This window comes from Bidens hawaiensis, unplaced genomic scaffold, assembly GCF_021521415.1.
Source record: "Bidens hawaiensis isolate Kalapana, Puna unplaced genomic scaffold, B.hawaiensis_p1.1 tig00041672_1, whole genome shotgun sequence".
In the NCBI taxonomy this organism is placed as follows: Eukaryota; Viridiplantae; Streptophyta; class Magnoliopsida; order Asterales; family Asteraceae; genus Bidens; species Bidens hawaiensis.
In genome coordinates, this window is record NW_027497375.1 from 109,545 (window position 1) to 131,228 (window position 21,684).

The 21,684-nt window shown below is 35.9% G+C and overlaps 1 protein-coding gene and 1 pseudogene across 1 annotated transcript; one reads left to right on the forward strand and one right to left on the reverse strand.

Moving 5' to 3' along the window:
* Window positions 1–1,096: 1,096 nt before the first annotated feature.
* LOC143593081 (putative pathogenesis-related protein CaO19.6200) lies at window positions 1,097–4,838 on the reverse strand. Its single transcript, XM_077072823.1, has 3 exons — window positions 4,762–4,838; window positions 3,505–4,016; window positions 1,097–1,206 (listed from the first exon to the last, which is right to left on the reverse strand). The coding sequence occupies exons 1-3, from the start codon at window positions 4,836–4,838 to the stop codon at window positions 1,097–1,099; spliced, it is 699 nt and encodes a 232-aa protein (XP_076928938.1).
* A 1,634-nt stretch (window positions 4,839–6,472) lies between these two features.
* LOC143593082 (pathogenesis-related protein PR-1 type pseudogene) lies at window positions 6,473–7,063 on the forward strand (annotated as a pseudogene).
* The last annotated feature ends 14,621 nt before the right edge of the window (window positions 7,064–21,684 follow it).

The following is a 21,684-nucleotide window of genomic DNA, read 5'->3' on the forward strand; positions in this document are numbered from 1 at the left end:
CAATGATCTTGTTCAAATTCTATATGCAAAATACTTGGATGTCTTGAGACATAAAAGTAGTACATAGAAACACAACAATGTCAGATAGACTAATGAGGACAATGATCTTGTTCAAATTCTATATGCAAAATACTTGGATGTCTTGAGACATAAAAGTAGTACATAGAAACACAACAATGGGAAGCAGTGGGAATGCAACCTTTCAACAAGAAACCGTGCATCAAATTGAAGAAACCAATAACACGCCCGGTCACATGAATGAAGATGACTACTCTTTATATTTAGGGGTTGCTGGAATGCTGCTAAAAGATGAATGAAGATGAGGAAATTTGATTTCGATCAAGCCATTCATGCAGCGAAGGAAGCAGTCAAAAGCCAACCGAAGAACTCCTCCTAAACATAATAAATTTTAGGAGATTATATTAGTTTATGTAAACATATATTATGTTGTAAATATGTACTTTAGTAGGATTATTTGTATTTTGGCCGGGTTAACGTAGTAAAAACGGCGGCAACATGACATCATCTAAAAACAGTTTCTTGTTGGCGCCAAACCGTTATGACGGTTAACAAGACGGTTACCTGCCAATTTCCTGTAACTAGTGATGATTACCGACACTATTGTTCGCTACAAAGATTGATTATTATTATTATAACAAGATTAATCCTTATTTTTATTCTTTGTTTTCACTACAATCGTGTTACCACTTGGTTTTAATTACCAATAGGTGGGGCAAGAAAGTTATCTCAGCCGAAAATTTTAGTAGTTATATACATTATTATATTTATTTGTTTACGTTTTTTTTTCGTTTTATTACTATCCAGTGTATTATATGGGTTCTAACCTAGTCATCAAATATAACAAAAATCTTAACTACCACAATGATGATATTAGTAGCATTTTCGGTGCAATATTATCATACAGTGGCGGACTCATAATTCTTTTTCATGAATTTGAAAATTTTGAGAGTTCGACTATTAAATAAAGTAAATTTTACTTTCCTATTTTTTTTATAAACTATCAAGTTTACATAGTTACTTTTCTCACTTCATTGTATACTTCTTAAGTTCGTATACAAAACTAAAAACATATTACTCATTCGATGACATTTCCAACCTTACTCGTCTTCTCAATTCTATGTCTTTTACATGAAAACAACAAAATGCAACACCAATCAATCATCTTCTCAATTATCTGTCTTTTACCTGAAAACAACAATATGAAACACCAATCAACCATCCGTTTAGAGGAATAAAAGAACAAAATAAGGAATGATAACAGTACAACTAACAACTGAATGATCCGAACGAGGAACTACAACCAACAACCGTCAAACTCCACTATGAAGTCCTGACTATCCCAACCGATATAATATCAGTTTTTTTCTTTTCACATCAGCAGCTGTACGGCCGACCTTCTCGACATGAAAAGTTCATGGGGTCAGTATCAAAATTTCTTAGGAGTTGATTTGTATCTGATCGTATGTATACTATTCTTTTTTTATGTGATACAGCCGTATAGACGACCCAGGGCCGGCTCAACGAATGTGGGGCCTAAATCGAAACAAGATTTTATGCCTTTTCATAACAATTGTTAAGAAAAAAAATTTGATTATTACAAATTTTGAACTCATAACCTATATTTTAGTAACAACCAAGCCTACCACCACACCAATACATTAATTTGAGGGAAAATTCCAAAATAGCCCATTTATAGAATGTGGTTCCAATTTTGTCCCTCTAAATTCAAGTTTCCAACTTTGTCCCTTTGGTATCTCGTCGTCGGCGACATGTTAGCGAACACCGACAATGTGTTAACATAACATAAGGTTGACGATGCGTTTATGTTGCTAACATAGGGTAGCAGTGATGCGTTATCCACTAACGCATTGTGGAACCCCTGCTTTAAACATTAACGCATCGCTTCTACCCTATGTTAGCAACATAACGCATCGTCAACCCTATGTTATGTTAACACATCGTCGGTGTTCGCTAACATGTCGCCGACGACGAGATACCAAAGGGACAAAATTAGAAACTTGAATTTAGGGGGACAAACTTGGAACCGCATTCTATAAATGGGCTATTTTGGAAATTTTCTCTTAATTTGAGTTTACTATACTTATTATAATAGATCTATATATAATGTTTTTTTTTTAAATTTGGAAGCCTTAACTGAGTGCGGGCCTAAAGCCCTAACTTGTTTTCGCTGTCCCACGAGCCATACCAGAGACGACCCCATGTAGACCTGCTATGTCCATCCGTGAGGTTGTATAATGACATTCTTTTCAGGAAATTTACCATGATTTCAAAAACCCACTTAAAACTCAGTATAAATAATGAAAAGAGTGTTAACTTCTCAAATAGATAATCTAGTAGGTCTACATGAGCAATTTAGGGCCGAAATTAGGGGTTTTTAAGCATAATAATTTGGAGAAACTAGGCGTACACAAAGGGAGTTAATTGATAATATTATTATTATGGCGGTGGAGTATCGATGGGGCGAGTCTGAGTTTTTTATACACATTGAGACAATGGTACGTGAAGCTTGTTTTGTTTGTTGGATTGATGCTTGGGTTAACTTTAGGGCTTATGTTGTTGAGCCTTGTTGATCTTGAAGTTCTTGCGAAATTGGGGACTCCAAAGGATCGTAAATACGCGGTTCGCGCGTGTTTTGATTCGATGATTTTGGGCAGTTGTATAGTTTGTGATTAAAAAATATTTAAAATATAATTTGATGTCACTAGCAAAACATCATTATTATATATCGATCATACATAATCGATTGGTACCATTTGTTAATCCTAATAACGTTTTCGTTTAAAATTAATTATCTAGCTCGGTGGTTGCCAGTAATCGCAAATCACAAAATATGCAGGTGCAATTAGAGGTGCACAAAAAAACCGGTTCCCGAACCGGTTTGGCGGTTTTAAACCGGAAACCGGTTTTAAAAAAAACCGGTTTTTTAAAAACCGGTTTGACCGGTTTACAAACCGCCGGTTTGTATATCGGTTTTAAGTTTTAGAGCCAAAACCGGTTTTGAAACCGGTTATAAAAAAAACCGGTTTTTTTTAATAACCGGTTATAAAAAAACCGGTTAACCGGTTTTTTTATAAACCGGTTTTTTTATAACCGGTTAACCGGTTTTTTATAACCGGTTAACCGGTTAAACCGGTTTTGACCGTTGTATAACGGGCATATAGCCGTTTTTTTTGGTTTTTTGACCGTTTTTTATGGTTATTAAAAAAAAAAAAAAAAAAAAAAAACCGGTTAACCGGTTAAAAACCGGTTTTTAAAAAACCGGTTAATAAAAAACCGGTTTATTAACCGGTTCTAACCGGTTTCTAAACCGGTCCTAACCGGTTAGACCGGTTAGGGTTTTGAGATGAAAAAACCGGTTATTAACCGGTCCGGTTATTAACCGGTTCGGTTTTTTTCCGGTCCAAAAAAAACCGGTCCGGTTAATAACCGAACCGGTTTTTAAAAAAAAACCGATTTGTGCACCTCTAGGTACAATATTCGCACACTTAGCCCTTCCACACCCAATTTGGATGCCTTCTTTAGCGATCACTTCAAGATAATGCCCACACTCTTTTCCAGGCTGGCATGTTTTTGTCGCGGCATCGTAAAATTCCTTCTTGGAGCACCACATATTTAAAGCATCCTGAGCCGTACCACCCATTGCAACATTCTCAGCATATCCTTTATCACCCATCGAATGAATAATGGCGCAATCAGGTCTTCTTTTCTCAGCGAAGTTTTGTGCAAATTCAGCAATAGTGTCATTCCACGTTACAGGACCTAAACCGTGCTCTTTTCTAACAACATTGTGGGCCCTCTCAAAATCTTCTCGTTTACAAGTGACATTGTTATCATCTACACCAGGTGTTGGTGCATTATTGGCACCCCCTGGTCCGCTGCTCGTATAGAAGCCGACCTCCTTTCGAGCAACATTGTGGACATTCACATTATCTTCTGGTGCATTTTGGGTATAAAGAAAGGCAAAATTGATATGACTACAACAAAGATAAATGGCCAGTAATTGTGGAATTCCATATTGCTAGATAGATTATTGGTTCATAAATGTTTGAAAATGAACCATAACAATGATATTTATAGGAAAAAAACAAGCTAAATATATAGAGGTGGAAACCCTAGCAAAGATATGCAATTTCTTGTCCACTCAAATTTAGGTACGATGATTAACCACCATGTATATATATATATATATATAAGCGCACACAATGTTTTGACGGATTCATAAACCAATTTTAACCTTTGTTTCAATATATGTTACCATATTTGACTTTTGTTGACCAAACCGAATCATTTTTAACCCGAACTGGTTAAGGGTTTAAATCCGGTTTGTGCACCTCTCCGCAAACATTTTCTTTACTAAGAGCATTCCCAGCTTATTCCCTACCGTATATCGATATATATCATATAAGAGCACGCCCAAGTTTGGTCGATTCTGGAGCGCGCAATCACTTGACTATAATGCCCGCACATTTTTGAAGGTGTGCATGTGTCTGTTGCATAGTCATAATCATGCTTTTCAGCAACTCATATCATTACTGCATCATTAGCCGTATAGCCTATTAAAAAATTCTCGCCATATATACCACCATCGACATTCGAGTGTGTTAGAGCGCAGTCAGCTTTTATTTGATCAGCATAGCTTTGTGCAAACTTAGCTACAATAGTATTCCATGTTATTGGACACACTCCGACCTCTTGTCGAGCAACATTGTGGGCATTCACATAATCTTCTGGTTTACTTTTGGCAACACCATTATCTGCTTCTCTGCTAGCACTAGTGCTGGTGCACTATCGGCCATAAATTCTTATGTTTTTTTTACCCTAAAATTCGTTTTTCATAAACGGTAACTTTAGTAAAACTCGCCTAATAAACTTCATATAATGTTTACGGCTCAAAACAAAATTTCATGGAGTCCAAGTCGACGCTCGGTTATCGATCATTTTGGTTGTTCTTTCCAGTTTGTTTGAAGGAATCTCCAGAGGACGGATGAAGAAATCTATGATCGGCAATTTCTTCATTTTTATTTAAAATCCAAATTTGTTATGTGTTCCATATCAAATCGATGATGATGTGAGCATACATCAATACCAAACATAGAACAATAATCTATTTGTTGCATTTTTGGCATGTTTCTTAACACTTTAAACGCTCAAGTTTCGCAATATATAATGCATTTATCATTCTCATGTCACATTATTTTGTGAAACGTTTGTTTGAAGGAATGGGATCTATTTGAATAGTTTTTGTTGATTTTGTAGGTTTGGAGCCTTCGGGAGTGACAACAACGGGTCTTAGAAAAAAAATGAAAGATCTCAAGAAGAAAGAGTCAATGAACGATTATAAGAGAACGAGCTAAAATATTAAGAGCATTCACAACCTATCACTCAATGAACGATTATAAGAGAACGAGCTAAAATATTAAGAGCATTCACAACCTATCACTAATCCACATCTCTATAATAAACATTACATTTCTCTCGCATGTTTAATTAAATAATATTTTTTATGCTTTTATCATTACAGTTTTTTCTCTCATCTACTCACAATCAATTCAACAAATATTAAAAAATAAATGTGGACAAACAAAGTTTTCCTAAATTTATAAAAAATCACTACATTTTCTCTCTCCACACTATAATTTACACTCACAATCACTTAAAACTCCACATTTTAATTTGTAAGCTACCCTCACATAATTTTAGAGGAATGAATGAGAATGATCTAAGGAATGATACTTGTGGAGTTAAATGTTAAATTTATTTATCAACTAAAGTGATGGACATGAATTTTAAAGCAAAGCTTAAAGATCAATTATGAAGATGTTGGGGACTTATGTAGGCTAAATACTTACAATTTCATGTTCTCATATAATTGCATATCTAGTTCTTTATCTATTTGATAAAAAAAACACAAACAGACTTGTTATAATTCAAAAAACTGTTTCATATAATTACATATTCAACAATTTATCTATACATACTACTATGTAATACACAACTTTGACATGTTTATCCAAATACTACTCCTTTTTATTCTTTTTTTTATCTGCTTACGTGTTTTACATAAATATGATTAAGATTACTCAAATTATATGCATATCGAAACAATAAAGACGAACTCGAGTTTAAAACTTCAGCTATAATTTTGAGCTGAGATGAGTCGGCTCGGTGTGAAGTTCGAGTTGAGCTCAAGCTACCCTTGACTCACTAACAATCTTTAAGTGTTGCTCCACGTTGCATCGTGCAGACACCTGCCTAATATAGTAATATAGATGTACGATGGTTAATTATTGTACCGAAATTTGAGTGGACTAAAAAATTGCAAATTTTTGTCGGGGTTTTCACCTCTATATATTTAACTTGTTTTTCTCTATAAATATCTTTCTTATGGTTCATTTTCATTCATTAATAAACCAATAATCTATCTAGCAATATGGAATTCCACAATTACTGGCCATTTATCTTTGTTGTAGTCATATCAATTTTACCTTTCATTTATACCCAAAATGCACCAGAAGATAATGTGAATGTCCACAATGTTGCTCGAAAGGAGGTCGGCTTCTATACAAACTGCGGACCAGGGGGCTCCAATAATGCACCAACAGATGGTGTAGATGATGGGAATGCCACTAGTAAACGAGAAGATTTTGAAAAGGCCCACAATGCTGTTCGAAAAGAGCATGGTTTGGGTCCTGTAACGTGGAATGCTACCATTGCTGAATATGCACAAAACTTCGCTAATAAAAGAAAAGCTGATTGCGCCATGGTTCACTCGATGGGTGATAAAGGATATGCCGAGAATATTGCAATGGGCGGTACGGCTAAGGATGCAGTAACGATGTGGGAATCTGAGAAGCCTGATTGGGATCCTGTGTCAAAAACATGTGCGCCTGGCAAAGAGTGCGGGCATTATCTTCAAGTGGTAGCTAAAGAAGGCATCCAGATTGGGTGTGGAAGGGTTAAGTGCGCGAATATTAAACCTGCATATTTTGTGATTTGTGATTATTGGCAACCACCGAGCTAGATAATTAACTTTAGACAAAATTGTAAAGATTGTCCTTTATATTTGTACCAAATTTCACTCGTTGTCATTTATCTTCAAAATTGAACTATTTTATCATTTACGTTTACAAATTTAACAACGCTTGTCCTTTGACCTTAGCTAGTTAGTTTTTCTTGTAAAGTCAGGTTATGTGCAAGGCAAATTGGTCATTTTGCGTAATAAATTAAAAACATTTAAATAAATAAACAAATAAAAAACTTAATACACACACACAAACTAGATTTTATCCCCCGTATTACGGGGATTGGTTTATTAATATTATTTGTTTCTAATATTTATATATTATCTTGGATTTTAATTTTATTTATTGCAAGAAAGTTAATAATTTCTTCGGATTTGATGATGAAATAATTTTACAAATAAATGAGATGTTATAACCCTGTTTAAAAGCTATATATGTTTGGTGAGACTCATGACCCGCTAATTTTTTTACTATAAAGTTATTTTTAATTATAAATAATATTTTTTTAAAAGAATTAGATATTAATTTTTAGTATATCCCTATTTTATAGGATTTTCATATAAAATATTTGGTGAAATTAATTTTTAATTCAATGAGATGTTATAACTTTTTTAAGGACTATCTGAGTTTTGTGAGACTCATACCCGTGAATTCGGGTTAAATGCATGCGAAATCTCCATTTAAGAATAATGCAATTTGATGGCTTGAGAAAATGTAGGGAGTAACAAGAGAGCTTTTAAATGTTTCGTTTATATATATATGTGTGTGTGTGTGTGTGTGTGTGTGTGTGTGTGTGATGGTTCAAGGGAGAAATGATATTATTGCAAGATATGTGAGAAACGAATATGGACCACAAGTTTTGTTTTAAGTTTTAAATGCTTAAACCTAAATAAAGAAAATATTAATTATTCTCTTTCTTCAATTAATATAACTAATAAACCATAATATTTATTTATTTATTTAATATAACTAATTAAATTATTAATTATAATTAGAAAATATTAACAACTCATTTATTTTTATAACTTACTTTTTATTTCTTGAATTTTTATTCTACACAAGTATAATTTATTCATATATTAAAATTTCTTTCTATCCAAAACTAATTTCTTCCAACTCAATATATTAATATCCATCAACACATATTTACATTATGATGAATAATACCAAAAAACTATTTTACATGTATTTGCATTAGATATCAACAAAAAACATAAAACCTACACAAAAACGTATAATCTACACTTGTTCTAAGAATAAGATAACATATAACCTACACACGAAAAACATTTAACCTACACACAAAATTCATCATCAATAAAATACACACGCACACGAAAACATTTAACCTACAAACGAAAATTTTATCTTACACAAATACAATTTATTCATACATTAATTTCTTTTCAGAACCAATTTCTTCAAACTCAACATATCAATATCCATCAATACGTAGTTACATTATGATGAATAATACAAAAAACTATCTTACATATGTTTGCATTAAATGTCAATAAAAAATATACAACCTACACAAAAACATATAACCTACACTTGTCTAAGAATAAGAAAATATATGGCTTACATACGAAAAACATATGATCTACGCATGTGTAGGGTATGTGTATCTTTGTGTAGTTTATATAAATGTTGATGTCGAATTACATATGTAAGTTATATGCTTTTTGTATGTTGTACGTTTTTATTGCTCAAAACAATTGTATGTTATATAAATTTGTGTATGTTGTATATTTATTGTTTACATTTAATGGACACATTTGTATGATATTTTTTATTATTATTTATAACAATAATTTTTATAGTCATACCAATTGAAAAAAAATATATTATGTTTTCATATTTATGTTAAAAAATACGTTGATATATGCTAATATATTGAGTGGAAATTATTTTTTTGATATAAAGAAATAGTATTATATGAATAAATTGTATTTATGTTGAATAAAATGAACAATGTGTAAATAAAAAATAAAACTAAAGTGGTATTTTTATCTTTTTAATTATTATAGTTAAATTAGTTAGATATATATTAATTAGAGAGAGATTTACTATGGTTATATTAGTTGTATTAATTGGAGAGAGAGAGAACATTTATTGTTGTATTTACATCTTTTTTATTTATTTTTAAACATTTAAAACTTAAAACAAAACTAGTGGTCCATATTTATTTCTCACATTTCTTGCAATAATATCATTTCTCTCTTGAACTTAAACCTATATATATATATATATATATAGGTATTGGATCATTTCGGAAGTTTTTTTATAGCGAGAAGTGCGAGAAATGAAGGTGTAACTCCATTAATCCCTAATTTCACTCTCTTTCTTATGTGTAGGTGCGCTATGTATGTGCATATGTATGTGTGTAGGTACGTATGTTTGTATATGTGTACGTATGTTTGTATATGTGTATGTATGCTTGTATGTGTGTAGGTACATAGGTTTGAATGTGGCTCGGTACATTTACATGTTTGTAGGTAGGTTTGAATGTGTAATTAAGACATAAATACAACCAACCTACATATACGTATGTAACATCATATGAAAGAGAGTGAAATTATGGATTAATGGAGTTAAACCTTCACTTCTCACACTTCTCGCTGTAATATCTCTTCTCGCAAGTAGGGGTGTCAATTTTTTACACGAACCGAAACCCAACCCGAACCTGACATGAAAAAAACAAGTTTTGGGTCGGCTAACACGACCCGTTTAAAAAACGGGTCAGTTTCGGGTTGACCTGTTTCCTAAACAGGTCGGGTTCGGGTTGACCTGAATAAAAACGGGTTGACCCGTTAACCCGTTTAATTTTAGATATTTTAAAATTAAATATTTTAAAATTAATTATATTCCTCCTTAGTTTTAAAATGTATTGAAGAATTTAATTATTTTTCATTCCCCATATTACCTTTTTAGGTCTCCTCTAAAATTCTATTTTTCGTGAATGACACTTTTAAATTCTCAACCAAAATTCCATTATCCAAAATGCATTTCTTCTGTCCATTCACAAATATGCATGAACATATCGTCAAATCCATCTATATCTAAATCGACTCATGCTTATATTTCATTTGAATTTTGCAATATATGGTTTTGATTTTATTATAATCTGTATGTCTGATTATATAAATTAACTTGTTTAAAAAATATGGGTTAAACGGGTCGTGTTCGAGTCGAACCGAATTTATGTGTGTGCGGGTTAGGTTTGACATATTTGACACGAATAATAATATGGGTCGGGTTCGGGTTGCACATTTCAACACGTCAACCTGCCAACCCGCAACCCGTTAACCCGTCAACCTGCCAAGCCGACACGTTTGACACCCCTACTCGCAAGATCCATCCCCTATATATATGTGTGTGTGTGTGTGTGTGTGTGTATTAATTTTTAATTTAATGAGATGTTATAACCCGTTTAAGGACTATCTGAGTTTGGTGAGACTCATACCCATGAATTCGGGTCAAATGAATGAGAAATATCCATATAAAAATAATGCAATATGATTGTGACATTTGTCAATTTTTCGCATTCGTATTTGTATTTGTATTCGTTAAACCAACCCGTTTTTGTCGTTTCAATATATTCGTTTTTGAAAGTAATGAATTTATATAAATTTCATTGATTTAAAATTCGTTTAAGTCACTTATATTCATATTGTTCAGTTGACGAATCTCCGAGCCCTAAAAGTCTATAAAATAATCAAGTTTCAAACTATTCGAGCATAAAACGTAAACGATCTAAAGATTTTAAAATATAAAAGTTCTATCTAGTTATATATATTTATAAAGTTCAAGTTGCAATATGTAATTTAAAGTTTAACAACAATATATAAACTCATTCAAAGTTTGGGGGCTAAAAGTGTAACTTTTAATTTAAATTATAATAAAAATAACAAAAAAATACATATACCCAGCCCTTTCTTCTCCTCCCCCTCCGCCCCCCCCCCCCCGGTTCTTCCGATGAGTAACCGCCGGCGACGTCAACAATTTTCCGGCGACCATTAGAACTCGCATTTAAACCCTGTTTTGATCCGTTAATCCCACCAAACGACTCCTCCATTAATTATCAACATACTTCGTGAGTTATTTCACCATTTAACATCTAATTAACTTATAATAATCACTAAACCGTCGGAATTATTATTAAATAGCAATAACTCGTAATTAACATCGATGATCCAATTGAAGCTATAAATAGCACCATAATCATTTGCTAGAACTACTACAACCATAAAATTACACAAACAAACCACCAATAGCCTCTGAACTGATCATTCAAGAAACATTTGGGCCAAGCTCCGTTCGCTATCATTCCGGCACCATCTAAGGTATTTAATACATAGTTTTGATTCGTTTAACCTGACAAACAAACCCCTAACTTTAATTTAACAAACATGGAACGGTTTTGGATATTGAATCTAGGGTTTTGTGAGGAAGAAGATGAATATGAGAATCTGTTTTTAAATTACAGTTTCCATATTTTAACAACAATATTGAATTGGTCTAGTTGTTGTGTATGTGTTGTGAGGTTATGGAGACTCGGGTTCAAACCCGGGTCACAGCAGACCCATTCTATATTTTTTTGACAAACCATTTTTATTAGTTATAATAAATCATATATATTTATAAATCATTTCAAAATCAATAAAATTATTTTTATGGTTAAATAAAAGTCGTTTTAAACTCCGTTAGCATTTTTGTTCAAGAATCAACTTTTACAAACCCGACAATACTCGTTAAAACTCGTAGAACAATTATATAGATAAAATATATAAAAACGTTGCAATTTTATAAATCCTAAAATAAACCAACAAACATTCATACCAAAATAAAACAATGCCGGCAACGCTAAAAATTCCGTAAATATTATTATAATCAGTATTCATCTTATAAGTAATATCATAATAATAACTTGTTAAAATTCGTTAGACTTAATTATTAAAATACTTTTAAATGGGTAAAAGTATATATGTATAAACAATAATGCACGAACCTTAAAACCAACATTTATCTTTCATTGCTTAGTTAGTAATTATCGTGTTTATTATTTTTGTAACACCGCGTCTTCTACCCTCTTTAATATAAGTTTTAAATGTACTAACTTAGAAAGTTCAGGGACTAAAAATGAAAATTCTAGAAATTTCCTCCGCGACAGGATAACAATCAAACCCATCGCGTAGCGCGACGGGGTTGTTGAGTCATCGGACATGTGTCCAACACCGTGTCAACACGTGGCGCAATGTGACAGGCCACGTGTCACCACCGCATAAGGCGGCGCAATATTGCGGTGTCGGGGTACGCGACCGGTCCAAAAGGACCGGGCGCAGTACGCGACGGGGCCCAAAAATGGCTATAAAAGGGGAGTGACGGGTATGAGCCTCATTCATCCCAAACACACCTCTATTTACACACACATAGCATTGGAAAACGTGCCCCGTTGCCGTAACGAGCCGACGTGCTGTTTTCTCGTAATTCGTGCAAGAAACGAAGTTATAATCAAGTAGCAATCACTTAAGCAAGTAGATCAAGATCCTGCCTTTTTCTTATTACCAATCTATGCATCAGAATTAAGGTAGGAGTTATGTTTAAAGTTATTTGAATTATAGCTTAGATTATCAATTGAGGCTATGGCCTTTAACCTTGATCGTATTTTGAAAATCATTCACAATTATGTTTTCATAAACGTTACTTCATGATGAAGTAATGTTAAACGAAAGATATATTTTGACGGGCATGTAGTAGCTGGAAGGGGGATATCACTAGTAGTAAGTTTCTTGCCTAAGGAAAAGTAATTCACATAAATCCCAATCAAATGAGGGACCCGTTTACTTACCTGGAGAAACTTACCAACGTGATAGAACCTATTAGGCCAAAGCATGCTATATCAAACGTCACATAAAACAATTGTTTTCATTCATAATCAAAGATAAACGATTTCAAGGTTAAGCTTACAATCATAGCTTAACATCATTCAAAACATTCATACGAACCTATTTATGTGTAGGTTAAGTATCATTCACAATCAATCAATCAATCAGTCAAGGTTTCCAACACCGACGATACAGGTGAATACGTTAACCTTTTCAATCAGTCAAAACATATTATACTCAATGAGACGAAGGGGTGTTTTGTCTTAACGAGTCAATCAAATGTCTACATGAGATCAAGTAATCTATAAAACGTTATAATACAAAGTAGACAACAATATCAACTCAGACCGAATACGCATGTGTCTGGATCCAAACATAACTGTTAAAGCTCAATCAATCAATCAATTAAACGCAATGAAGCCACGAGCTTAAACGGTCATGACCAGTTCTCAGTTTAGGGTCGTTTGGCTCGGGGAATACCGTTGTGTGTGTAGGGCAGTGGTACATATATCGGAAGTAGAAATGTTTCTGCTGAGATTGTCAAGAAAACTACATTTGTATTGTAATCGTCATTCAAAATGTTTTATTGAGTCATACGTGTTCACCAGCATATAGCTGACGTATTTTTCCAACCCATTGCAGGTAATTAAGCATAAGTAGCATTGACAATGATTGGAGTCTTATTGAAGATAGAAGCGCGTACAAGATGGCTCCATTTTTTATATAAAATCCTTGTAATATGAAAACATATCTTTTGTAAACTAATACTCGGGTATTTAATTCCCAAGTAAATTTTCAATGTAAATTAATATTATATTCAACCTAAAGTCTTCCGCTAAAATTAACCCATAAACTCTGATATATTTACAAAACAGGTACCAACTTGTGGTCACACGCCTAGGCCCTAAGTCGGGGTGTGACAAGTTGGTATCAGAGCCATTGGTTTCAGCGAATTAGGTATTAAACATTAGTACCTAGGCTTTAACCATTATTATTATCATCCTTATTGTTATTCATAGGGATAAGACAGGATTAGTAAACCTCCTATCCCTAATCTAACTAAAGTGCAGATGTCTTATATTAACTACTTTGGTCGTAGACACCGAGTAGCCATACGATCAGTACCGACAATCATTAACGAACCATCCGATATGAAAAGTAGCAATAGTTACTACACTAGCTTTTTCAATCACGATCAACCAATCAATCCGGTGTTACCGTACGGGAGTCAACCTGTATATCTCCCAGGCAGTCAACAATGTCCAATCGAAATCTCTGATAATACCGAGGACAACGTTCCCCAGTATTACCCCTCCGACATTCCAACATACCATCCTTCCGAGGAACAGGAGGTGCAGAGTAAAATCAAACAAGAAACTGAATCGGAGTCATCAAGCTGGATGAATTGTCACTCGGATCAAAGAAGATGGCAATTCGGATCACCACCATTGGGTTATCAATACCAGATCCCACCGACCACTGCTGAACCAAGTCGGAAACCAAAAATGAAGGTTACAATGCCCCATGAAAGATAACATTTCAAGCACCAACCAAGAATCCTTATGAATCCGAGGAAGATCCCAAGGAAGAGGAGGATTCCAAGGAAGAAGATGACTAGAATCAATATCCTTATTTTCCATCTTATAAGGGATCAATACCATCGATCTCCCAGCAAGCAAAAGAGATTCGGGAGGAGGCAAATCTCATCGAGGAGTTTTACACCAACAACATCCCTGATGAAGAAATACATGCATACGTTGCTAACCCCGCATCTCTATCCACAAGAGAACGCTTATCTCTTTCCAGCCGCATCCACACCAACAGGATATCCGAACCCGCCAAATTCGGTGATGGATGAGCTGAGAAACGATAAAGTGGATAAAAAGAGAATAGGGAGAAAGATTGCCAAGAAATGTGACAAGATGAAAAATCTTGTTACAAAATGGATTAAGTATTAGAAATCATAGCTATGTACTGTTGTAGTTGTTATGATCTTTTTCTTGTAAGATAAATAAATGTAATATAAAGTGTGTCTTTTCTGAAATTGTTTTATTCATGTAATAGCATGTCTAAAGCAAATAGTAATCAAGAAACTCAAGTAAACAATAAAGGAAAGACAATCGAAGAAATCATGCAAGAAAAAGTAACTGCGGAAAATATACAAGCAATACCACAAAATTATGTAGGTATCCGCGATCTAATAAAAGAGGCTGTTAATCCAATCTATGAAATATTGAAACATGATCAAAGTCATACTGCCTCGCATTCTAACAAAAGAACAAGTCGAAATAAGAGCGAATCTGCTACTTCGAAAAGAGAATCAAAGAAAGAATCTAAGAAGGAATCAGAAAAGAAAGAAACTAAGAAAGAGAAAGAACTGAAAAAGAAAGAAGTAAGTGACGAAAGCTCAACGGTTGAGAACGACCTACGAGAGAAAACAAAGAAATTAAAAATACATGAGGGTTGTGATTTCAAGGTGTTTAAAGTCTATAACCCCAAAGAATTTCACGGGGATAAAGGAGTGATACATACCCTCCGGTGGTTGGAGGAAATGGAATCGATTGTACTAATAAGCAAGTGCACGGAAAGCGAGAAGGTGCAATATACCTCCCAGATGTTCAAGGGGGAGGCATTAGAGTGGTGGAATACCCTGATTGGAATCAAGGGTAGAGAAAATTTATACAATCTAGACTAGGCAACATTAAAAGCTATGGTAATGAAGAAGTTCTGTCCAATTAACGAAATAGATCATATTCAAACCAAGTTGTGGAACCACAAGGTTGTGGGAACCAATCTCAAGGAATATAACATCAAGTTCCTTGAGTATTGTAGAATCGTACCTCACTTGGTCACTCCTGAAATCAATAAAGTGACGCGCTATATTTACGGATTTCCAATCGAGATCCGTGACTTAGTTCGATCACTGTAGGTTCCCAGCCGGATCTACACGGAAATATCTCGTATTACGTAGGTGCAGAATCCCTACGTAAGACGATACGAGTGTTAGACGCGATATACGTTAAACCCAAGTACAAAGACACGTTACAATACTCAATAGACACGTTGTATGCAACTCCTTTAACACGTGATAGCCAAATCACAATTACACGTCCTGAACTTCTTTTTCAAAATAACCCGTACATCAAACATATATAGTTATCGACAACTTCGCCTAACAGGCTAGGCGAAGTTGTTGATAACTTCGCTTGTTCCACAAGTTCGCTTATATTAGGCGAACTTGTGAGACAAGTTAACTAAAACATCAATACAAATCAAACTAACACGATTACAGACACTAGATACTGAACTACTGACATCATGCACCAACAGACTCCCCCTTGGCAGTAGCTTCATATCTCAATCTTCAATCACGTGTCTTGTAATCCCAAAACTCGAGTCACCCGTCTTCAAGCATGAACTCCTTCTCTGACACAAACGGAAACTACTCTCTGATATTTCTTGCCTTCTTCTTTCCATGCCGGAATATAGAATATCTTTTTCTCGTTCAGCACCTGCAAGTCAGCTTGAGACAAATTCACCAAGTGCATTGGATCATACACTCTCAGCAACTCTTGTTCATCTTCATCCTCCATCACCGCTTCAGCTGTCTCACTATCAACATACCACCATTTCAGATTCTTTAAGACATCCTTGGGCATTTGTTTCATCGGCACTTCTTTTAAACACCGGATCGGCTTATACTTCATTATCATCCATGGTTTGCCATCAGCTCTCATACCTCTGTCTTTATCTTCAACGAGCTTTCCTTTCTGCGGCTTTAATAACTCGAACTTTTTATCTTTTATACTTTATTTCCAAACGATCTTCCCAATAATCCTAGCCATATTATCATCACTCCTGTTTATCAACCCCAACTTGGCTAAGTCCTTCACCTCATACTCCGGCAAGGTATTAAACGATCTCAACATTCTCTTGAAATACTGAACTCCATCAAAACGTTTAATCACAAACAGCCTCAACTGCTCATCGTATAACCAACATATAATCCCCTTCTTCGATTCAGCATACCCTTTGATGTTGTAACTCTTCTTAAACATAGTTGGGACCGCTGGTTTCTTTGTCTTTACAAACCATTGAGCATAGCCTTCTTTCCATCTTGGCTGCTCTTCCCATTCAGTCTCCTCGCTTCCCGTATCTTGACCCAAATTTGGCTTATCAGCTTCTGGAATTTCATGCTCAATGTTATCCTCCACAATATCTCCCTCTTCAACCTCACTGTCAATCACAATCTCAGTCCCTATCTTCTCAATCTCTTCAATCAGTAACACATCGTCGTCACCTTCAATATCAACATCCACCATCTCCTCATCATCCACTACCACCACGTCATCACCGCCCGATTCACCAGTTGCACCAGTAGACTCCCCCTGAAATGTGGAAGTCCCAAGAGCTTGTTTAGTTCTTGGCAACTCACCACCTGCACCTTTCGATGCATTGGGATCATCGTCTCGATCATTCCTCTTATTCGTCCTCAACTCATCCCCTTTGCAGCTCGTCTCCCCCTGAGATGCCAAGACCTGTTTCAAGGCGTCAAAAAGTTTACCGTGATCAATCAGGAGGGACGACTGAATCTGATTCTCTGCAACAAGGCGCTGAATAGCGTGAGTCTGGATCATATTTATTCTTGACTGTTCTGCCACGACCCTTTCAAGAGCTGCTATTCTGTCCGAGTCAGATAAGGTTGCATCAAAATCAAAACTCATATGAGAGGTGTCTTGAGCATATGGTGAAGGGATTCCCAAAGTAGCCGGGACATCAGAAACAGGTTGAAACGTAACCACAGGTGGTATTGTAACAGATAACCCTGCGGTGGCAACCAGCGTCGACTCAACGAATCTTGCAACAACCTCCGATGGAGTAAGTGTAGGAGGTGGCAAGGAAACAATTTCTGGAGTCGAAAGCTAAAATGTGGTAGGTGGAATGCCAAAAGAAGATGATGTTGTCAAAACGGGGGCACCTGAGGTGATCGGTCCTGTCACAGGCAATGATGCAGGGACCATAGTCATACCAGATAGAGCAGGTGGAGAGAAACGAACCACCCTCGAGCTTTCACCAGCTCCCGATCCTTCACCCGTTCTTGCCCTTTTAGATCGACGAATCAACCGACCCAACTCCTCAAAATCAGATTCACTGTCATCAGTATCTTTCTTTCTTTTTCCATGAATCCTCTCTTGGGCGACCAGTATCTGTCTTGCTTCAGCAACATCATCAGCTGAGGAGTCAGAGTCGGTTCTTTCAGAATCCGCTACCGACGTAGCTACCAACGGCACATCCATACTAGAAACCTGTGCAACTGAAACCTGAACCTCTTCCTCAGGATCAACTCGTTCCATGTCAAAAAATCCTTGGCCGCCAAAAGCAGCTTCAAGGTCTACGTGTTCCTCCGGTGCCACAACAGGAGCATCAGTCAATGCTTGTTGAGAAACAGCAGCCTGTTGCGGTGCCGGATCCCGAAACTCGTCCCCACGAGGAGCAACATATGCTGGGTTGATCAAATAACTAAATAGCGGAGTATGTCATGGACGTAGCTCTGGTTTACTTCGAGCACTCGATGCTCTGCATTGTGCAAATATTCTCTTGCTGACACTCTCTACATAACTAATCGGTCGGCGCTGAGGTAGCGTAGGAGCTACGTGATTCAAGATCATTTGTAAAAATCTTGGATACATCAAGAATCTTTCGCGAGCCACTGCACGTCTCTGACGGTCTATCTCATAAAACACCATCTGACTGAAGCTGTAACGCTTGTTGTAGGTCAGTGCTGTCATTGCCGATTGCATCGTGGCACCCATACCGTCCGTTCCAGCCTTACGGCCCGACATGCATACGATCATCACATGCATTAGAAAACGCCATTGGTCCAACAAAAATCCCTTACGTCTCTGAGTGTCACCCAAAGGACCAGAATATCCCATTCTTAAAAAGGCACCATCTCTGAATGGAGCAACAAAGTCTGTAGGATCATCTCTTGTTTCATTCCCAAACTGCAAAGCGACCCTTATCTGTTCCGATAAGAATTGCACCACCTGATTGTTAACGGTGGCGCGCATTACTGGGGGCTCAACTCTGCAATCATACTCAACCGTCTGCCAGAAGTCTTCTATGTTTGGCAGAGAAATGGGCAGGGTTGTAATAATAGCATGAAAGATAAGCGAGCGGATCAGAAAAGTGATGATCTCGCGATAATCTTCAACACCGCTAGCATCCGGGTCCAGTGTTATGTACATATTGTGCCCCGGAAAGAATTGGCGGTTGTTATCACCACCTTCGTCACCACCGGCACCACCGGCTCCTGCTACAGCTGCCATATCTGCACCACAAACGATCTAAGTTAGAACAATGTCAAAGCGGATCATAACTTCGCCTATTACCAAGAGCGAAGTTATGATAAATTCTGGTGTGCGAAGTTAAGTATAACTTCGCCTGAGAATAACATCGCCTAATTCTAACTTCGCCTGAGACTATCCAGACAACATAATTAATTTAAAATTGATTAGGCGAAGTTATGCCATAGGCGAAGTTGTGAACAACTTCGCCTAAACATAAGTTCGCCTGAATCTGAAACGGCGAATTGCAGATGTCCAAACACGGTTTAAATGGTGAATTGTTTGTTGATCACATGAAAGCATGTTATAATAACGATCTAGACGATCAAATTAGGTATGAACACATTTGAAAGAGTTTGGTAAGCGGGTGTTTAAAGGTTTGCATGAACGAGGTCACAAATCGGACCGAAACGACATTTGATTAACACCATTGATATGAATTATAAGTCACTCGACCTTACACACCTATAACACGGATTAAAAACGGAGATAAAAAACAAGTTGGATTCGAGATTTAACTTCGCCGAGGGTTTAATATCACAAGTTCGCTTAATATAACTTCGCTGGGTTTTGAAAATAAGTAAAAGTTTTGACTGAGTTGACCCTTATATAGGGAAGAACATTACACAGGCGAAGTTAGGGTTAACTTCGCTTACCCCTTAACTTCGCCTAGTAACAAGTTCGCCCTTTCACAACTTCGCTTATTCTTAAACTTGCAAAACAGACCCTTATAAGTTTGAACATTATTCAATTTTCCTTTAAAACCTTCCTTTAAAGAGTTACATGTTACGATCAAAGATCAAGTAACCAGGTATTAAACCATAAAACAAAATATGCAATGAAAATGTTAGAAATAAAGTACACGGGATCAAATTTCAGTCTTGACAGGGACTTGAATGTTTTAGAAAAGATCCGAACAGGAATCATACTAGTTAAGTGACTGTCACATAGATCCATGTTCAGCTGTATTATGACATAAAGAACAGGTTGTAAGCAGGTAAACAACTTAGTATGGTTTTCATCGCTTCTGTGATACGGATTAGGTTCAATTAAGCTCAAAATATAAACGTACAATACATCAGAGATTGTGATGCCTCCCATCTATTCTTAAAGCTTATTTGACTTTCCCCGAGTCACCCCGAGTTGACCTCGACCCGTAGTGTCTGATTAAACTGTAACTACATCTTGATCTTTTATAGTCTTCGTCCTGTTCTCGTTCTTGCCTCTTGATTGATAAGTATTACACAATAGACTTCAGAAGGCTTAATAATTTTAATTTTTTTTTAATAACGATTTACATAGCTCCAAACAGTAGACTACTGCAAGTCCCGAATCTGGATCACTGCAGTTTCTTGACACACTATCTTCTCGGGAATCAGAACACTCACGGGCTCGTGTATGACTGGGTAATCGCTTTTCTGCCTATCATTCGGAAAGATATATATGGAGACATACACAACTCTTAATGAGTTGTCCCTTTAAATCGAGAAGATTTAGTTAGTATCACTTCTACTTTTACGCACCATAAAAAGCTACCATAACATACAATGACTGGTCTAGAGTCTTTTAGGCCTAATAACTTCACTAGTTAAGCACACAGAAATAGTTTGAGTATCACTTTCCAAGGTTGGATCAATTTTCTGAGAAACATTGTATAGAAACTTCTTACGAAGTTGTAGACTTGAAAAATTATATCATCTCCCTAAAAAAGATTTAAATTCTATCGCCCCAATCAAGTCAAAGTCATCAGGTAAACGGCTATCCTGAAGATCCAATGGATCAGCTGGACCGACCACATACGAATATGCGTCCTTTTAACTAAGTATGAACGACTATTTTTCAACGACAGAATAAAAACATATCATAAACCGCCCCAGTCGCTTTCAGTCATCTGGTTAATGGCTATCCTCATAATCTACTGGTTGAAGTGAGGACCAAACACATCCGAAGATATGTCCTTCAAACTGAAGCAACCGACATAATTCTAAGCGATAGTGACGTTTTTTTTAAGTAAAAATGAAAAATACGGTTACTCGGGATTGATCATCCCATTAAGCTCAACAAGGTTTTGAAAACGAGTTCTGTCAAACGCTTTAGTAAAAATATCAGCGAAATTATCTAACGAATCAACCTTTTCGAGCACTATTAATTTCTTCTCAGCACAATCCCGTATAAAATGATGACGAATGTCAATGTGTTTAGTTTTACTATGTTTTACGGGATTGTTAGTTACTGAGATTGCAGCAGTGTTATCAATACAAATAGGGGTTTGAGTGAAATTCAGACCGTAATCGCGCAATTGCTGTTGTATCCAAAGAACCTGGGAGCAGCAGTTTGATGCTGCCATGTATTCTGCTTCACAGGTAGAAATGGCTACAGAGGTCT

Bases quoted from the DNA above. Each gene is read 5' to 3' on its own strand.
- LOC143593081 (XM_077072823.1), bottom strand. From the start codon at position 4,838: ATGGCCGATAGTGCACCAGCACTAGTGCTAGCAGAGAAGCAGATAATG. The intron at 4,017-4,761 runs GTGAATGCCCAC...TCTTTGTTGTAG, and splicing joins AAAGTAAACCAGAAGATTAT to TCATATCAATTTTGCCTTTC. The intron at 1,207-3,504 runs GTGCACAAATCG...TGTTGTTTTCAG, and splicing joins TGCGAATATTGTACCTAGAG to GTAAAAGACAGATAATTGAG.